General features: G+C 33.9%; 1 protein-coding gene across 1 annotated transcript in view; it reads right to left on the bottom strand.

The window, feature by feature from the left end:
- Positions 1–19,519, bottom strand: part of MDGA2 (MAM domain containing glycosylphosphatidylinositol anchor 2) — a 639,286-nt gene that overhangs the window by 194,034 nt on the left and 425,733 nt on the right. Inside the window, 1 exon segment of the mRNA XM_031952914.1 lies at positions 5,496–5,644. Within this exon segment, the coding sequence (XP_031808774.1) occupies positions 5,496–5,644 (149 nt within the window).

The raw sequence follows: 19,519 nt of genomic DNA, 5'->3' as shown, positions 1-19,519 counted from the left end.
TTTTCAGTTTCATGTGCAGTCATTTTTTTCTATTCTACTATATTATGCAATAGCTTGTTTTGTTTCTTCAGTTCAGAATAAAATAAATGTAAAATTTAAAAAGCAACAGGTTCTTGAAGAGCTACAAGAGTCAATTAAACAGGTTATGCTCTTGGACCTTTTTATGACCAAGATTATGGAAGCCTATCATAAAGATTATATGTGTCCATAGGTGCCTGAAAATATAAAAATGAATCCTAAAAGAGGTCATGTTTAACTATACATCTTTTGAAAAGTAGCTCCTAACTTGTTGATAAAACTGAAAGATTTTTCAGAATTGCATCTTTAGTCCCTCAACCACCTCCATTGAGTTCTAAATAGTTCTAAATCTCCTAAGAAAGAATGTGTCTCTACTTAAAAGTTGCATCATTTTTATCCAGCAATGAACCCTCAGGAATCTGGCACAACTGAACAATAGAAAGTGTTAGAATCCTTACAAAGTGTTAAGTCATTAGAGTTGATAGAGACAATAATTATTTAATTTAGCATGGTTCAGTATGATTGATCTGATCTTACAAGGAGATGTTATGGGCCAGAAGGATCAAGGTACTAAGTAGAACTGATAGAAACAATGCTTGTGTTCACACCTTTAGAGAGCTCATATAAGCAAGAAGCTCTTAGGGCCAGAACGCACTCTGGGACAGACACAGAGGCATTCTGGGACAGACATGGAGCATTCTGAGACAGACACAGAGCACTCTGGGAGAGTCAGAAGCCCTCTCTTGGAGGCAAGACAGATTCATTCCAACCTTCACTTGGGGCTCAGCTAGTTTTCTGGAGGCCTTCTCTCTACTTGGTTCCAAGAGCTTCCTCTGAATGTCTCCAAATCCAAAGGTTTCTCTTTCAGCCTCCAGCCAGCACAAAGGTGGAAAATGGAATGGATCTGACTCCTCTAGCTCAATTCTGAATGTCTCCAGCCAGCACCAAGGTGAAAGTTGGAATGAATCTGTCTTGCCTCCGAGAGAGGGCTTGTGGGCTTCTGTATCTCCCAGAGTGCTCCTGGGTCTCAAATCTCCCAGAGGACTCCTCTCCAACTCTTGGCACTGTTCCGAACTAACTAACTTGAAGCTCTAAGATCTATATATATAATCTCCCAAAGGTTGACTCCGCCACTGAGAGAGTGGGATTATGGGGTTTCTGATCTGTGAATCTCATACCGAATACTGACTTGTGAATCTCCCAAAAGTGTGAACTCCAATGAGTACTTAAATACATTAGTGAGCTAGAGGATTTGCTAAGTACCATGCTAAATTAGGCAACTGACTTATCACTTTGTAAGGATTCGCTTCTGCTTCTGTTCTGTACTGTAGACAGTGTGAACCAATAAACATTGTATCAATTCCATTGAGTTAACACTAGGATTCTAACATCTCACTTGAGTTATCACCTTGTTTCAAGTTGAGTTAACACTAGGATTCTAACAGGAAGGGACAGATAAAAGTTCAACTCAAAGATCCTCACTTTCAACAAATAGTGAGAGGGATGGTTAGACTGATTTCCTAATACAGTCTTTATCTTAAACCCCCTATGTCCATTTAGAAGCCTCCCCTAGTCCATCCTCTAACTATACATTTATAAGAGATTGAAAATGAGGGACTAGAAGGAATTGTAACTGATGTTGACTGTAAATGATACTACACTCAACTGTTTCTCTAAGACTGAGCTCAAGTTGAGTGTTTTTTTTTAGTTCTCAACCTCCTTAATAGTAATTGGAAAACAGGGGAGAATAGATACTAACATCATTGTTCATTTTCTTGGCAATAAAAAGAGATTCTGCTTTACTGTGCCCATGTAGAAGATCTTGGCAAGGTAATATGACTGTCCTATTGATTCCCTTATATACCTAAGTGTATTTCTCATTAGAATTAGATGTGAAGGTTTCATATAGCCATCCAGGAGATGATTAATGGCTCCCAAAAAATATCCTATTAGGAAGTACAGGAAACCCATTATAGATTTCAAAGTAAAAAAAATTGATTATCATTTAGTAGACTGGACACAAAACTAAGAAACAATGGGGAGGAAGAGGAGTGCCTAATTTATTCTTTATACTTTTAATTGACCTTGAGACACTTGCTGATTCTGCCAGATCCAGTTTGATGACCAGAGTTGATAATATTTTCAGAAATGATAGCCATTGTTCTGACTTGTCAGTCACCATGATGCTCACTTATTTTGATCACAATGCTTCCTGCTATTGTTGTCAAATCTACCATCACAAACTTAATCATGAATTTACAATAGTCTATGAAAATACAATGAGACTATCCCAAAGATTGCTATCTTAATTTATTTGGTTGGTCACTAAGCCTCATGATACTCACTCCCCGCAAAGACAACTTTTTAGTACTGAAACAAAAATGTGATAGCAAGGGACATGGCTCAAGAAACTTTTACTCCATATACATTAGATACCTACCTACTCTTTTTAATATAATCCCATATACATATTTATACATGATGCACATCTTCAGTCTTTATCCACAGGATATCACACATAGTGTATCAAGATCCTTAAAAATATTAAAATTTTATAGGCACTTTCATCAACTGATTGTCTTTTCATCTCAGGCAAATTTGGGGGAAGACTCCACAAGCATTTGGATGCTAAAGTATATCATTAGTAACTATACTAGTGTTTGAAAATGGTACCATACATAATGAACATTTGTGATGGAAAAGCATCACTTTTGCCTCTTCCCAATCGAACATGTTTCCTAATATCTATATTCTGACCTATTTCTGTATACTCCAAGATAGCTTTTGCATTTGTAGAATTACATACGATAATTTTCACAATTGGTTTTCTTAAGGCATTAGATTTTAGTTCTAGAAATCCAAACTTTATGCACCAAGGGAATAATTAGGAATTTATCTTATACTATAGAATTAATTTTTTTTAAATGACATGGCCAAACTATCAAAGAACAGACTGAGAGTATTAATATGAATGTCGTTAGATTGACTAGCTAGCCACTATTTGTTAGCCAAGTGAGGGAATATGTGCAATGACTAAAAACTTCTGTTGCTTTGGGGTAAATACACTAAAAAAATACAACAATTGGTGGCTAGGATCAGAAAATAGGGCATCTGACTTTCTTTTGAAATGTTCATCAAGTAGATAAGAAAGTGCTATAAATCAGACACTTAATGTTTGACTCAGTCATCACTGACATTCCTGATGGGAAAACATACTGAAACCCATAGTTGGAATTTCCCTAAATAGTATAGATGAATCAAGGAAGTGAACTGCAAATTTGGCTTATTGTTAGTCTCTAGATGACAAAGTGATTCTATGTTTGACAATTAATTGATCTTTGTAATTATTAAGAAGGTCCTATGTCCAACAACTGGTTCAGCCAGGTATGTATAGTTAGGACTGGGTATACAAATTTAACAAACTTTCCTAATCATAATTCCCTAGTGGTTGATAAAAGTGAAATTGGGTAGGATATTGTTCCACTTCAAACCACCTAATAATTTAATGGATTATGCCTAAAGTTTTCATCCTGCTCAGTCATTGTGAATCTGTGCAAGAACAAGAAGTGACAAGGGAGCCCCAAAACTCTAAAACTCCTTGAAGAACAGATTCTCCATGAATCCTAGCCTCTGTAAAAGATCCTGAGAAATGGGCACCACCCCCATTGATAATACTACTGATTAAGCTTCCCATTGAATTAAATAGACTCATTCAATTCTATTCAATTCCAACTCAAACTCCACTCACTAGCCCTATCCAGAGCAGACCTCAGCTTGTAGTCAAAGGCTTCTATTATAAAAGAGCCAATTTTAAACTCACTCCTAGCAGAGAACCTAGTATGCCAAGAAATCTCTCTCCCTGGCATAGCTGCAAACTCTGCCAGCTGGAATGATATTCTCTTTAAGTGTTACCCTCTCTTTATCCTCACCTGTTTCCCTAATGAGACTTTATACCTCTCTTTTGGGATCTCTCTACTAGAAACTTTACTTCTCTGCCAGGACTCCTCCACTACTTTACTCCCCTGTCAGGACTTTGCCACTAAAGAATTCAGCATTTCTATTCAGGTATAGCAAAGGCTAGCATTTCGGGTTCATAAATTCCTTTACAAAGGACCTCTGTGCCACCAGAAGGGAGTTCCCAAAACTCCCTACCCTTAAATACCCAAGGGATATTAGGGGAGCCAAATCTCTTCATTTGGATCCCTGAACCCCAAACCTGCCACTAACCTCATCATTTAACTCCCTGACCAAAAGTAACTCTATCATTTTGGTTCCCTGAATCTAATGTCATCAAAAGGACAGAGAATCCAGAGATCTGGTACTTTTGTGTACCACATGAACTATCATTTCTTTATGTGCACATGGATCTATAAGAATAGGGAGTCAAATGTTTGCATGACAGTAACATGGAATCCTAGAAGCTGAGGGAAAATCAACTAATTTGATTTTTTAAAAAATGGCTAAACTAGTTACATTTCAATCTTAAAGCAAAGGTATTTTGGATGTCTATCTTTCAAAAAAATTCCTGAATTTGCAGCCAAAAGATGGTGAGTCAGATACTTCTGCTAGACTTTTAAAATTTAATCAAGTGACTTCTTCTATTTAGGTCTCAGATAATATGGGGTATTGGATGAAGTGATTTAGATCTTGCAGTTCTAAAGAAAAAAGATATTTGAAAAATTATTCAAGTGTTATCATTTGGGAAAAAGGCGTAGGCAATCTCCATTGATCCAGAGCAAGAGATAGATGTTATGTCTCAAGATAACTGCAACCTTTTTACAATTATATTTAGGGGAAAAAATAGAATGTTGAATCAGAGAGAAAGTGGATTACTGTGAGAGAGATTTTTTTCACTGACTTTTAAGACCATCTACAACTTGAAGATTTTATGACTTTTGATCATCAAGCAGGAAACATAGAGTTAAACTTAAGATGAGATTTCTTAAGTAAAAAGAAACTTAAATTTTGGAAAATGGATGATTTTGTTAGTGGAAAAAATACAAGTAGATAAGTATACTAATAGAAGATCTTTATAATTTTATATATATACATAACATATATAAAACTTATTTATATGCAGAAATATTTTTAAAACATATTTATGTATAGGAATCAGTAACTGGATTCTAAAACCATTCTTTATAATTTGAAGTCTTTGGAACTACAATTTGTAAGATTTCTAATTTTAAAAGAAATAAAAATATTTTGTGTAGGTGTGACACATTTGAAAGTTTCATTTCCAACAAATATCATGTCATTCTTTTATTTTATGTAGAGGTTAAGTTTTTCATAAAACCCAAAGGGATAAAATTTTAATCTATCCATTGTAAAATACATACTTAGTTCTATAGACTTCTAAGCATTTCATTACACATTTCTGATATGTACGAAAATGAATAGAAAAGTAATTATAACAAAATCTTTAAGGGAAATAAAGAAAATAGGCATTATATATAAATATTAACTAATTTTCTTACCTGCCTTATACCCAAGCGATAAGCAACAATGCGGTCCACGGCATCAGGATTCATTTGAGTCCACTGTAGACTATAGGAATATACTCGATGTCTGTTTTGCCACACAGGATTATAGGTGTCATAATAGAATTCGGGAGCATAAGCCTTGCCTGAAGGAGAGAAAAATTCATTAGATCCAAAGGGTTAAAAAAAAAGAGAGCAGTTTAAAGGAGCTAGGTGGCACAATGGATAAGAGTACTGTGCCAAGAATCAGGAAGACCTGATGTCAAATCTGGACTCAGACTCTTACTAGTTGTGTGGCTGGAGCAACTCACTCAGCAAAATATATTAGTGAATTAAGCATAAAGAGGGAATGGGGGGAACCTAGAAAAAGAACAAATCATAAATTTCCTACTAAAAACAAAACTAGACCTTCTGAATCATTAAAAAAAATACTAGCTGTTTGACTGTCTGGTAAGTCATTTAATCCAGATGACTGCTTCCCCCTCAAAACCCCACAAACCCACAAACATTAGTAATGGAGAAACAACTAGAGATCATTCCAATAAGACTGGAGACAAAGCAAATAAGACCTAAGTTAAATTACACATTCTATGTCATAACAATGAACTTTCCAATCAGTTACTTTTTAGAACCAGAAGAAATAAAAAATAATTACAAAACAATTGAGGAAGAAAAGGTCATGTATGAAGAAGAAGAAGAAGAAGAAGAAGAAGAAGAAGAAGAAGAAGAAGAAGAAGGCCTTAGACTATAATGTAATAATCATCAAAACTACTCAGTAATTTTTTTAAATGTTGTTTAATGAAACAGTTTAGGTAAATGACACAGAAGGAAGCATTTTGTCCTATTTGACAAAATACTTCTAGAAAAAAATGGATAGTAATTTGGCAAACATAGGTTTAGATAAACAGTTCACAACATAAACCACAAAAGGCAATAATGGATATGTAAATCATATATAAAAGGTCATAACAATTTAGAAGATACTTTATTTGACTTCACTGGAAAGGTTAAAAGACCACATGAAGAAAATATTTTTTGGAAGAGGAGGAGAGAATCCTCAAATAAATAAGAGATTATTTGATTATAATATGTAAAATGGCATTTCATTACATATAGTCATAAAACTTTTTAACAAATTCAACATAGTTAATATTAGAAGGTAAATAATTGTTTAAAAATCTTTTAAAAGAATATAGAACAGCAGTAGTTCTCCAAAAAAAGAATTGAATAGATAAGTCTCAAAAGAATAAACCCAAGTTGACAACAATTATATAAAAATACTCCAAATAATTAATACTGAAAACAAAAATGCTACTTAAAAGGACTCTGAGGTTCTATTTCACACTTATAAGACTATCATAGATGATGAAAAAGTAACAAAAGAAATTGTTAGAAATATTTTTAGAGAACAGGTGCATTAATGGGATATTGGTAGAGTTTGATTCAACAAAATTTTGGGAAGTAATTTGAAATTATAACTCTAAAGCAGTGTTCTCAAACTTTTTTTTTCAATATCTTTATCCTATTAAAATTATTGAGGATCTCTCCAAAGCGTTTTTATTTATCCAGGTTAGATTTATAGACATTTATCATATTGGAAATAAAAACTATTTTTGAATTTTAGACCCTCTAAAAGGGTTTCAGAGATCCCCAGTTTTCTCTAGACAATACTTTGAGAACCACTGCTCTAAAGGGACTAAACTGTTTATATGCTCTAATCCAATGATACTTCTACTAATCATAAACCTCAAAGATATTTAAGTTAGAGGGAAATGATGTATATATTTAAACATTTTTGCAATTGGACTTTTTTTTTTAGCAAAGTGTGAATTAAAATCATATAATTTGGAGATTGAAAAAGACTTCAATGATTATATAGTTCAATCTATATATAAAAATATTGATAACTCATTATCCAGTTTCTGGTGGAAAAACTCCAATGATAAAGAATCAATTATCTGGTAAAGTAGCCCATTCTACTTTTGGGCAGGTTTAATTGTTAGAACACTCATTCTGTTATTTTGCCTACATTTCATTCAATGAAACTTGTATCCATTTCTCCTAGTTATAACCTCTGGGGCTAAGCAGCAGAAATCTAAGCCATCTTTCATTTGATAGACATTTAAATAGTTGAAAATAGCTATCATGTCTACTATGTGTCTTCTCTTTTCCAGGCTAAACATGTGGAGTTTGTTTAACTAATACTAATATGTCATGATTCAAGATTTGCCAGTCGTCATTCAAGATTTGCCATCTTTGTTGCCTTATTCTGGTCACTCCATCTTGATAATGTCTTTGTAAATACTGGCCCCAGAACTGAACACAATAATATACTTGGGGTTTTTAATGATCACATTGACTTTTTTGACTGCAGCTTCAAACTGTTGTCTCATATTGGATTTGCTATACTAAAAGTCCCAAACTTCCCCCAGCAAACGACTTTATTTAACCATGCTTCTCTCATCTTTCATATACTTGTGAAGATTATTTTTTGTGTCCAAATAAAGGACTTCACATTAATCTCTAGTGATTCACTATTTGATTCAACTCACTGTCAAGACCTTTTCTGACTCAGAAATCCAATGCGTCTGCTATCTTTTGTATCATATGCAAATTTGATGAATATGTAATCTATCTTTATCTAAGTATTGATGAAGATGTTTAACAGAACAGGAAGAAGCACAGATCTTCAGACGATTCAAGTGAAAACTTACTGCCATTTTTAACAATGAATTATTCTATAAAATAATAGTATAAAATATGTAATAAAAATGCTAATACCTGTAAACTGTATCTATAATATTACTCTAATCTATTAATTCTATGATTCTATTTTTAAGTGATATTAATTTGGGTCTATATGTTTTTGAAGTCATACTCAATCTTAAAAATCACTGTTTTTTTTAGATATGAAAGAGAGATACAGAGACAGACACAGAGAGAAAAAAATCATTTACTTCCCTCCGCCATTTTACTTTAAATGAAATATTCTCCAAAATGTTTTCTCCTTTAGGTTTCTGAAAATCTTTTTCACATCCTTTTAAGTTTTAAGTCTTTTTGATTCCTTTGGCAAAACAACTGTTAACTAATATGCTTTTCTATTTTTCTTATGTGAACTCAATCTCTGACCAATAATGTAATCTCTATATTGTAAGTCATCATCTAGCAAGCCATATCCCATTCTCATACATCCCTTCTAGGCCAGCTGTTTACTTAGATGTTAATCTTTGTTTTATCCATTTTTTATCTTTCATGAACAATTGTGAGAAACATACAATTTGTGTCTCACTAGTCTTCACTTTTTATGCCCTAAAATTCATAATTGTTGGCAATACTAGTTAGGTTCCTTTTTGTAGTATCATTTGTGCTCTTGTAAATATCCAGAAGGGTTTAGTTGTCATTCATTTTGAAAGATCTGGGGAGAATCTATCTGACTATACTGTTTTAAGAATATTATCTTTTATTAGTGCTATCAGGCTAACAAATGCCTTTTAGTGCTTTTGAGTAAGGATTCATCAAAATATAACTACATTTTTCTTCTTCCTCTCTTATTTCACAGTTTCTGTGATTCTATTAATGTAATTTTTGAAGAGTAAGAATCTTCTTCCTCCTTTAAACATTTAATTCTCACCTCTTCAGGAAGAAATTCTAAAGTTTCATGTTTTAAAGTTCTGATGTTATCATCTTTTGCATTTTATAGTAATAATCCACTCTGGAGTTATCAAATATGAACGATTACATTTAATTAAAGAAATATAATAATAATGTCAACATTTATATAGTGCTTACCATATGTTAAGTCAATGTGTTAAGCACTTCACAATAATTTGATCCTCACAACAACCCTGAGAGATGGATCTTATTACTATTTTTATATATCTTATTACTGCTATTTTTTTCTCTTTACGGATTAGGAAACTCAAATAAATAGAGATGAGATAACTTGCATATGATCACACAGTTGCTAAATTTCTAAGACCAGAGTATAACTTAGGTTTTCCTGCATTTTCTAGCAGTTTTTCCAATACTTTATTTGAAAACTGTATCTAATTTCCCAAGAAACTTTAATCATAACTTAAACTTCTAGAAATCCTGGGATAAGCCCAAATTTAATCTAAACTTAAATTTCTCCAATTTTGGGGATTATCCAGACCTAAACTTTCCCTGTCTCTGAGGCAAACTCTATCCAAATCTAAATTACTCCACTTCCTGGGGCAAACTGAATCTAAATCTAAAATTAAGCTGTTCCTATATAAACTAATCAAATCTACAATCTAAACCCTACTTTAGTTCAGAAGAAAATGAGATCAAGAGCAGGAGTTGGACTTTCCAAGATAGTCTTCCATTGAAAAAGTCCCTCAGTGAAAGATTAACCAGACAACTCTAGACACTTTTTCTAGAAGCCTTTCAGAGTTCTTACTTGATCTAGCTGACTTCTCCAAAAACTGACATGTGAAAAGGGAAGTAACTAAAGAAATAAACATTCAATATTTGAAGCATACTGATTTACTAAACAATTTTAAGACAATTATCTTGGGACCAGGACTCTTCCTCAGCTTAGGGCTGGACACAAAATACATGGATATAAAGACTTTTGTATATTAAAAAAAATAACCAAACAAAATCAGTTAATTAAAATGAAACAATAGGTAATGTAATCTCTTGTTGGATGAAGGATTAGGATGTTTCTTAGTTGGGAGGAAGAAGAAAGAATAGATGTAATTTCTTAAAATCAGAAAAGGAAGTATCTCAAAAGTGTTTGTTCCATAAGGAACATGGAAAGAATAATTAAATGATCAGTGTGGAGCCAGTTTTCTTCATTATTATTTTTTATAGCTTTTTATTTACAAAATATATGCATGGGTAATTTTTTAGCATTGACAATTTCAAAACCTTTTGTTACAATTTTTCCCCTCCTTCCCCCACCCCCTTCTGCAAATGGCAGGTTGACCAATACATGTTAAATATGTTAAAGTACATATAAAAGTTAAGTACTATACACACACACACACACACACACATACACACACACACATGTCCATACAATTATTTTACTGTACAAAAAGAATCGGGACTTCCCGCCAAGATGGCGGAGAGGAGGTGCACAGCTGTGTAAGCTCCTCATTTTCTCTCAGAATCCATTTCATGACAAGCCTCTGAATTAATGCTTGACTGAAAAAAAACCCACAAATAGTTACCAAGAGAAGACATTCTTGAAATTCACCAGGAAAAGTCTGTTTTTGTTCGAGGGTGGGGATGATTTTAAATCTGGCATAGGCTGAGGGTAGGCAGGCAGCAGCAGCAAGAGCTCGGCAGGCAGCTCAAAGCCGAGCAGACCAGAGGTGGGTGGGATGTGATCTCAGCTGAATCTGTGGGGAGAGCTTTGCTACAAATCAGATACTTTGCCCTGGCAGCAAATCAGTAGCCCAGCAGAGAAGCTAAAAACACTGGGGGTGAAGAATACAACCCCAAACAGCTGGAGTTTCTTGGGACCTGGCCACCCCTCCTCCACAGCATCTGAGCATGCTCTCAGAGTCTCAGAGTGCAAGTGCAGCACAGTCCTGCTAGTGCCTCACAGCTGCATCCTGCAATCTGTAGAGGAAGCTCAGTAACACCACCCAGCCCCTCCCCCCAAAAAGCAGATTCCATTGGGGTTTTTTTCTTTGCCAGTTTGTCTCTGATTCTTCTCTGACAAAATGAGCAAAAAATTGAAAAGGACCTTATTGATTGACAGGGTCAGAGATCAGACTCAGACTGTCTCCAGATGAATCCTCACAGGAGGAGATCATCTGTTCCTCAGCACAGATGAATCTCATAGAAGAAATTAAAAAGGCTCTCACAAGAGAGCTAGAAGAGAGATGGGAAAAGGAGAGGGAGGCTTGGCAAGAGAGTCTGGAGAAGTCATCACACTCACTTAAAGACAGAATGGATAAATCAAATCCTTGAAAAATAGGTTTGTGAACTGGAAACAGAAAATAGCTCTCTAAAAAATAAAATTGGTGAAATGGAAAAAAATTCCATAGAACAAAACAACACTTTGGCAATTAGAAAAGGATATAAAAAAAGTGAGTGAAGAAAACACTTCATGGAAAATCAGAATAGAACAAATGGAATTGAATGACTCAAGGAGACAAGAAGAATCAGTCAAGCAAAACCAAAAAAATCAAACAATGGAGAAAAATGTGAAATACCTTCTTGGGAAAACAACAGACCGTCTAGGAGAGACAATCTGAGAATTATTGGACTCCCAGAAAAATATAAAGAAAAAAAAGAGCCTGGACATTATTTTCCAGGAAATTATCAAAGAGAACTGTCCAGAAGTCAGAGAAACAGAGGGTAAAATAGACATTGAAAGAATTCATTGATCACCTACTAAAAGGGATCCTAAAATCAAAACACTAAGAAATATAGTGGCCAAATGCCAGAACCCTCCAAACGAAGGAAAAATATCCAAGTGGCTAGAAAACCCAACCAAATATATAGAGGAGCCACAATAAGGATCACCCAGGATCTTGCATCATCCACATTAAAAGATTGAAGGGCCTGGAATATGACATTGCAAAAGGCTAAGGAATATGACATTGCAACCAAAAATAAGTTACCCAGCCAGAATGAGCATCTTTTTCCAGGGAAGAAGATGGTCATTCAACAAAATAAGCAAATTTCACCTATTTTTGATGAAAAAACCAGAACTTAATAAAAAGTTCGATCTACAAATATAGAACTCAAGAGAAACCTAAAAGGTAAAAAGAAATCTTGGGAACTCTATTTCGCTGTAAAGATGTATGAAGAATACATGTATACCTTGTTCTAGAAACTAGAGGTGGAAAGGACATTGTACCAGAAAAAGGGTAAAGTGGGGGTACTACATCTCTTGAAGAGGCAAAGGAAACCTATTATATCTGGGAGAAAGAATGGAGGGGGATGAATATAGTGGGTATCTTACTGCCATCAGAATTGAATTTAAGAGAAAAATTTTAGACATATTCAATATATGGTGAAACATCTCCCACCTCATTGAAAAGTGATTAGGGAAAAGTGAAAAGTGAAGGAATAAGCTAAGCAGAAAACTGTGAGGGAAAGGAGTAAGATAGGGGAAGAACTCTAAGGCGGGGGGGGGAGGGATACTAAAAAGGGAAGGATGTTATAAGCAAGTGGTACTCACAAGTTTAATACTGGGAAGGGGGGAAGGGGGAAAGAAGGGAGAAAAGCATAAACAGGGGTTAAGATGGCAAATAATACAAAATTGGTAATTTTAACCATAAATGTGAACAGGGTAAACTCCCCCATAAAGAGGAAGCAGTTAGCAGAATGGATTAAAAGCCATAATCCTACAATATGTTGTTTACAGGAAACACACTTGAAGCAGGGAGATACACCCAGAGTTAAGGTAAAAGGTTGGAGCAGAATATACTATGCTTCAGGTGAAGTCAAAAAGGGTAGCCATCCTGATCTCAGATCAAGCAAAGCAAAAATTGATCAATTAAAAGAGATAAGGAAGGGCACTATATCTTGCTAAAGGGTAGCATAGATAATGAAGCAATATCAATTATTAAATATATGCACCAAGTGGTGGCATTTAAATTTTAAAGAGAAATTAAGAGAGCTGCAGAAGAAATAGACAGCAAACCATAATAGTGGAGATCTCAACCTGGCACTCTCAGAATTAGATAAATCAAACTACAACAAGAAGTCAAAGAGGTAAATAGAATACTAGAAAACTTAGATATGATAGATCTCTGGAGAAAATGAAATGGAAACAGAAAGGAGTATACTTTCTTTTCAGCAGTTCATGGAACCTATACAAAAATTGACCATATATAAGAACATAAAAACCTCAAACTCAAATGCAGTAAGGCAGAAATAGTAAATGCATCCTTTTCAGACCATGATGCAATGAAAATTACATTCAACAAAAAGCCAGTGGAAAGTAGACCAAAAAATAATTGGAAACTAAGTAATCTCATACTAAAGAATGATTGGGTAAAACAGTAAATCATAGACAATTAATAACGTCACCCAAGAAAACGACAATAATGAGACATCATACCAAAATGTGTGGGATGCTCCCAAAGCAGTAATAAGGGGAAATTTCATATCTCTAGAGGTCTACTTGCATAAAATAGAGAAAGAGAATGTCACAGAATTGGGCTTGCAACTAAAAATGCTAGGAGAGGAACAAATTAAAAACTCCCAGTCAAACAATAAACTTGAAATTCTAAAAATAAAAGGAGAGATCAATGAAATTGAAAGTAAAAAAACTATTGAATTAATTAATAAAACTAAGAGTTGGTTCTATGAAAAAACCAACAGATAAATAGACAAACCCTTGGTAAATCTGATTTAAAAAAGGAAAGAGGAAAATCAAATTGTTAGTCTTAAAAATGAAAAGGGAGAACTTGCCACTAATGAAGAGGAAATTAAATCCATAATTAGGAGTTACTTTGCCCAACTTTATGCCAATAAATTCGCTTACTTAAATGAAATGGAAAAATACGTTCAAAAATATAGCTTGCCTAGATTAACAGAGTTCTTCCTCTAAACAGTCCTAGTAAATAGTCTAAACACTCCCAGTAAATAGTCTAAACAATCCCATTTTAGACAAAGAAATAGAACAAGCTATTAACCAACTCCCTAAGAAAAAATCCCCAGGACCAGATGGATTTACATGTGAATTCTACCAAACATTTAAAGAACAATTAACTCCAATGCTATATAAACTATTTGAAAAAAGAGGGATTGAAGGAGTCCTATCAAACTGCTTTTATGGCACAGATATGGTACTGATACCTAAATGAGGTAGGCTGAAAACAGACAGAAAATTATAGACCAATCTTCCTAATGAATATTGAAGCTAAAATATTAAATAAAATATTAGCAAAAAGATTACTGAAAATCATCCCCAGGATAATACACTATGACCAAGTAGGATTTATACCAGGAATTCAGGGCTGGTTCAGTATTAGGAAAACTATTAGCATAGCTGACTATATCAATAACCAAACCAACAAAAACTACATGATCATCTCAATAGATGCAGATAAAGCATTTGATAAAATCCAACATCCATTCCTAATAAAAACACTGGAGAGTATAGGAATAAATGGACTTTTTCTTAAAATAGTCAGGAGCATATATTTAAAACCATCAGTATGCATCATATGCAATGGGGAAAAACTGGAACCTTTCTCAGTAAGATCTGGAGTGAAGCAAGGTTGCCCATTATCACCATTATTATTCCCTATTGTATTGGAAACACTAGCCTCATAATAAGAGTCAAGAAAGAAATTAAAAGAATTAGAGTAGGCAAGGAGGAATCCAAACTATCACCCTTTGTAGATGATATGATGGTATACTTAGAGAACCCCTGAGATTCTACTAAAAAGCTATTAGAAATAATTCATAACTTTAGCAAAATTGCAGGATACAAAATAAATTCCCATAAATCCTCAGCATTTTTATACATCACCAAACAAAATCCAACAGCAAGAGATACAAAGAGAAATTATTCAAAATAATGCGACAGGATAAAAATATTTGGGGAATCTGTTCACAAAGGAAAGTCAGGGGATTATATGAGCAAAATTACAAAATACTTTCCACCAAATAAAGTCAGACTTAAATAATTGGAAAAATATTAGTCCTTGGATTGGCCTAGCAAACATAATAAAGATGATAATACTCCCTAAACTAATCTATTTATTTAGTGCTATACCAATTAGACTTCCAAGAAAATATTTTAATGAACTAGAAAAGCTAACAACAAAATTCATATGGAATAATAAAAGGTCGAGAATCTTAAGGGAATTAATGAAAAAAAAAAAAAAACAAATGAAGGTTTCCTAGCTTTACCTGATCTAAAACTATATTATAAAGCAGCAGTCACCAAAACCATTTGGTATTGGCTAAGAAATAGGTAAGTTGATCAGTGGAACAGGTTAGGTTCACAAGACAGAATAGTCAACTATAGCAATCTAGTTTTTGACAAACTCAAAGATCCTAACTTTTGGGATAAGAATTCACTATTTGATAAAAAACTGCTGGGATAACTGGAAATTAGTACGGCAGAAATTAGGCATGGACCCACACTTAACACCCTATACCAAGATAAGATCAAAATGGGGCCATGATTTAGACATAAAGAACGAGATTATAAATAAATTGGAGGAACATAGGATAGTTTATCTCTCAGACTTGTGGAGGAGGAAGAAATTTGTGATCAAAGACGAACTAGAGACATTATTGATCACAAAATAGAAAATTTTGATTACATCAAATTAAAAAGCTTCTGTACAAACAAAACTAATGCAAACAAGATTAGAAGGGAATTAATAAACTGGGAAAACATCTTCACAGTTAAAGGTTCTGATAAAGGCCTCATTTCCAAAATATATAGAGAACTGACTCTAATTTATAAGAAACCAAGCCATTCTCCAATTGACAAATGGTCAAAGGATATGAACAGACAATTTTCAGATGATGAAATTGAAATTATTACTACTCATATGAAAGAGTATTCCAAATCATTATTAATCAGAGAAATGAAAATTTTTTAATAGCCTTTTATTTACAGGATATATACATGGGTAACTTTACAGCATTAACAATTGCCAAACCTCTTGTTCCAATTTTTCACCTTACCTCCACCTCCTCCCCTAGATGCAGGATGACCAGTAGATGTTAAATATATTAAATATAAATTAGATACACAATAAGTATATACATGACCAAAGTAATTTTGCTGTACAAAAAGAATCAGTCTCTGAAATATTGTACAATTAGCTTGTGAAGGAAATCAAAAATGCAGGTGTGCATAAATATAGGGATTGGGAATTCAATGTAATGGTTTTTGGTCATCTCCCAGAGTTCTTTTTCTGGGCATAGCTAGTTCAGTTCATTACTGCTCCATTAGGATGATTTGTTGATCTCGTTGTTGAGGATGGCCTGTCCATCAGAATTCATCATATAGTATTAGTTGAAGTATATAATGATCTCCTGGTCCTGCTCATTTCACCAGCATCAATTCGTGGTCCTCCAGGCCTTTCTGAAATTATCCTGTTGGTCATTTCTTACAGAACAGTAATATTCCATAATATTCATATACCACAATTTATTCAGCCATTCTCCCACTGATGGACATCCATTCAGTTTCCAGTTTTTAGCCACTACAAAAAGGGCTGCCACAAACATTCGTCATACAGGTCCCTTCCTTCTTTTATAATCTCTTTGGGATAAACCCAGTAGTAACACTGTTGGATCAAAGGGTATGCACAGTTTGATCACTTTTGAGCATAGTTCCAAACTACTCTCCAAAATGGTTGATTCATTCACAACCCACCAACAATGCATCAATGTCCCAGTTTTCCCGCATCCCTCCAACAATCATCATTATTCTTTCCGTCATCTTAGCCAATCTGAAGGTGTGTAGTGGTATCTTAGAGTTGTCTTAATTTGCATTTCTCTGATTAATAATGATTTGGAGCATCTTTTCATATGACTAGAAATAGTTTCAATTTCTTCATCTGAGAATTGTCTGTTCAATCCTTGACCATTTTCAATTGAGAATGGCTTGATTTTTTATAAATTAGAGTTAATTTCTATATATTTTGAAATGAGGCCTTTATCAGAACCTTTGACGTAAAAAATATTTTCCCAGTTTATTGCTTCCCTTCTAATCTTGTCTGCATTAGTTTTGTTTGCAAAAACCTTTTCAGTTTGGTATAATCGAAATTTTCTATTTTGTGATCAGTAATGATCTCTAGTTCCTGCTTTTGGTCATAAAAGACCTTCCCTTCCACAAGGTCTGAGAGGTAAACTATCCTGTGTTCCTCTAATTTATTAATAATTTCATTCTTTATGCTCTAGGTCATGAACCCATTTTGACTTATCTTGGTGTACGGCGTTAGATGGATCAATGCCTAGTTTCTGCCATATTAGTTTCCAATTTTCCCAGCAATTTTTATCAAACAGTAAGTTCTTATCCCAAAAGCTAGATCTTTGGGTTTGTCAAAGACTAGGTTGCTATATTTGTTGACTATTTTATCCCTTGAACCTAATCTATTCCACTGATCAACTAACTTTCCTTAGCCAATAAAATAGTTTTGGTAACTGCTGCTCTATAATATAATTTTAGATCTGGCACTAAGCCACCTTCATTTGATTTTTTTTTCATTAATTCCCTTGAAATTTTTGACCTTTGTTTTTCCATATGAACTTTGTTGTTATTTTTTCTAGGTTATTAAAATAGTTTTGGGAGTCTGATTGGTATAGCGCTAAATAAATAGATTAGTTTAGGTAATATTGTCATCTTTTATTATATTTGCTCACCCCATCCAAGAGCATTTAATATTTTTCCAATTGGTTAGATCAGACTTAATTTGGTGAAAAGTGGTCTGTAATTTTGCTCATAAAGTTTTGATTTTCCTTGGCAGATAGATTCCTAAATATTTTATATTATCAGTAGTTACTTTAAATGGAATTTCTTGTAACCTGACTGTTGGATTTTGTTAGTGATATATAAGAATGTTGATGACTTATGTGGTTTATTTTATAACCAGCAACTTTGCTAAAGTTGTGGATTATTTCTAATAACTTTTAGCAGAATCTCTGGGGTTTCTAAGTATACCATCATGTCATGGCAAAAAGTGATAATTTGGTTCTCATTGCCATTCTTATTCCTTTAATCTCTTTCTCAGCTCTTATTCCTATAGCTAGCGTTTCTAATACAATATTAAATAGTAACGGTGATAGTGGGCAACCTTGTTTCACTCCAGATCTTATTGGGAATGGTTGCAGTTTGTCTCCATTACATATGATGCTTACTGATGGTTTTAACTTTATGCCAATAAATTTGATAACCTAAGTGAAATGGATGACTACCTCCAAAAATATAGACTTCCCATACTAACAGAGGAGGAAGTAAATTGCTTGAATAGTCCCATTTCAGAAAAAGAAATAGAACAGGCAATTAAAAACTCCCTAAGAAAAACCCTAGGACCAGATGGATTTTACATGTGAATTTTACCAAACATTTAAAGAACAATTGGCCCAGTGTTATATAAATTATTTGATAAAATAGGGAATGAAGGAGTCCTACCAAATTCCTTCTATGACAGACATGGTACTGATACCTAAACCAGGTAGGCTGAAAACAGAGAAAGAAATTATAGACCAATCTCCATAATGAATATTGATGCTAAAATCTTAAATAAGATATTAGCAAAAAGACTACAGAAAAATCATTCCAAGATAATACACTATGATCAAGTAGGATTTATACCAGGAATGCAGGGCTGGTTCAACATTAGGGAAAATATCAATATAATTGGCTATGTTAATAACAAATTAACAAAACCATATGATCATCTCAATAGATGAAAGCATTTGATAAAATCCAACATCCATTCCTATTAAAAAACACTTGAGAGTATAGGAATAAATGGACTTTTCCTTAAAATAATCAGCAGCATCTATTTAAAACCATCAGTAAGAGAAATGAAAATTAAGACAAGTCTGAGATACCACTACACACTTGTCAGATTGGCTAAGATGACAGGAAAAAATAATGATGATTGTTGGAGGCGATGTGGGAAAACTGGGACACAGATACATTGTTGGTGGAGTTGTGAATGAATCCAACCATTCTGAGAGTAACTGAATTATGCCTAAAAGTTATCAAACTGTGTATCCCTTTGACCCAGCAGTTACTGTGGCTTATACCCCAAGGAGATACTAAAGAAGGAAAGGGACCTAATGTGCCAAAATGTTTGTGGCAGCCCTGTTTGTAGTGGCTAGAAACTGAAAGGAATGGATTTCCATTAATTGAGAATGGTTGGTAAATTGTGGTATATGAATGTTATGGAATATTATTGTTCTGTAAGAAAGACCAGCAGGATGAATACAGAGAGGCTTGGAGACTTACATGAACTGATGCTAAGGAAATGACAGAACCAAGAGATTATATACGTCAACAACGATACTGTATGAAGATGTAATCTGATAGAAGTGGATTTCTTTGACAA

This window comes from Sarcophilus harrisii, chromosome 2 (genome assembly GCF_902635505.1).
Source record: "Sarcophilus harrisii chromosome 2, mSarHar1.11, whole genome shotgun sequence".
Classification (NCBI taxonomy): Eukaryota; Metazoa; Chordata; class Mammalia; order Dasyuromorphia; family Dasyuridae; genus Sarcophilus; species Sarcophilus harrisii.
Note: the sequence above shows the minus strand (reverse complement) of the source record. Positions and strands in the feature narration are given on the sequence as shown.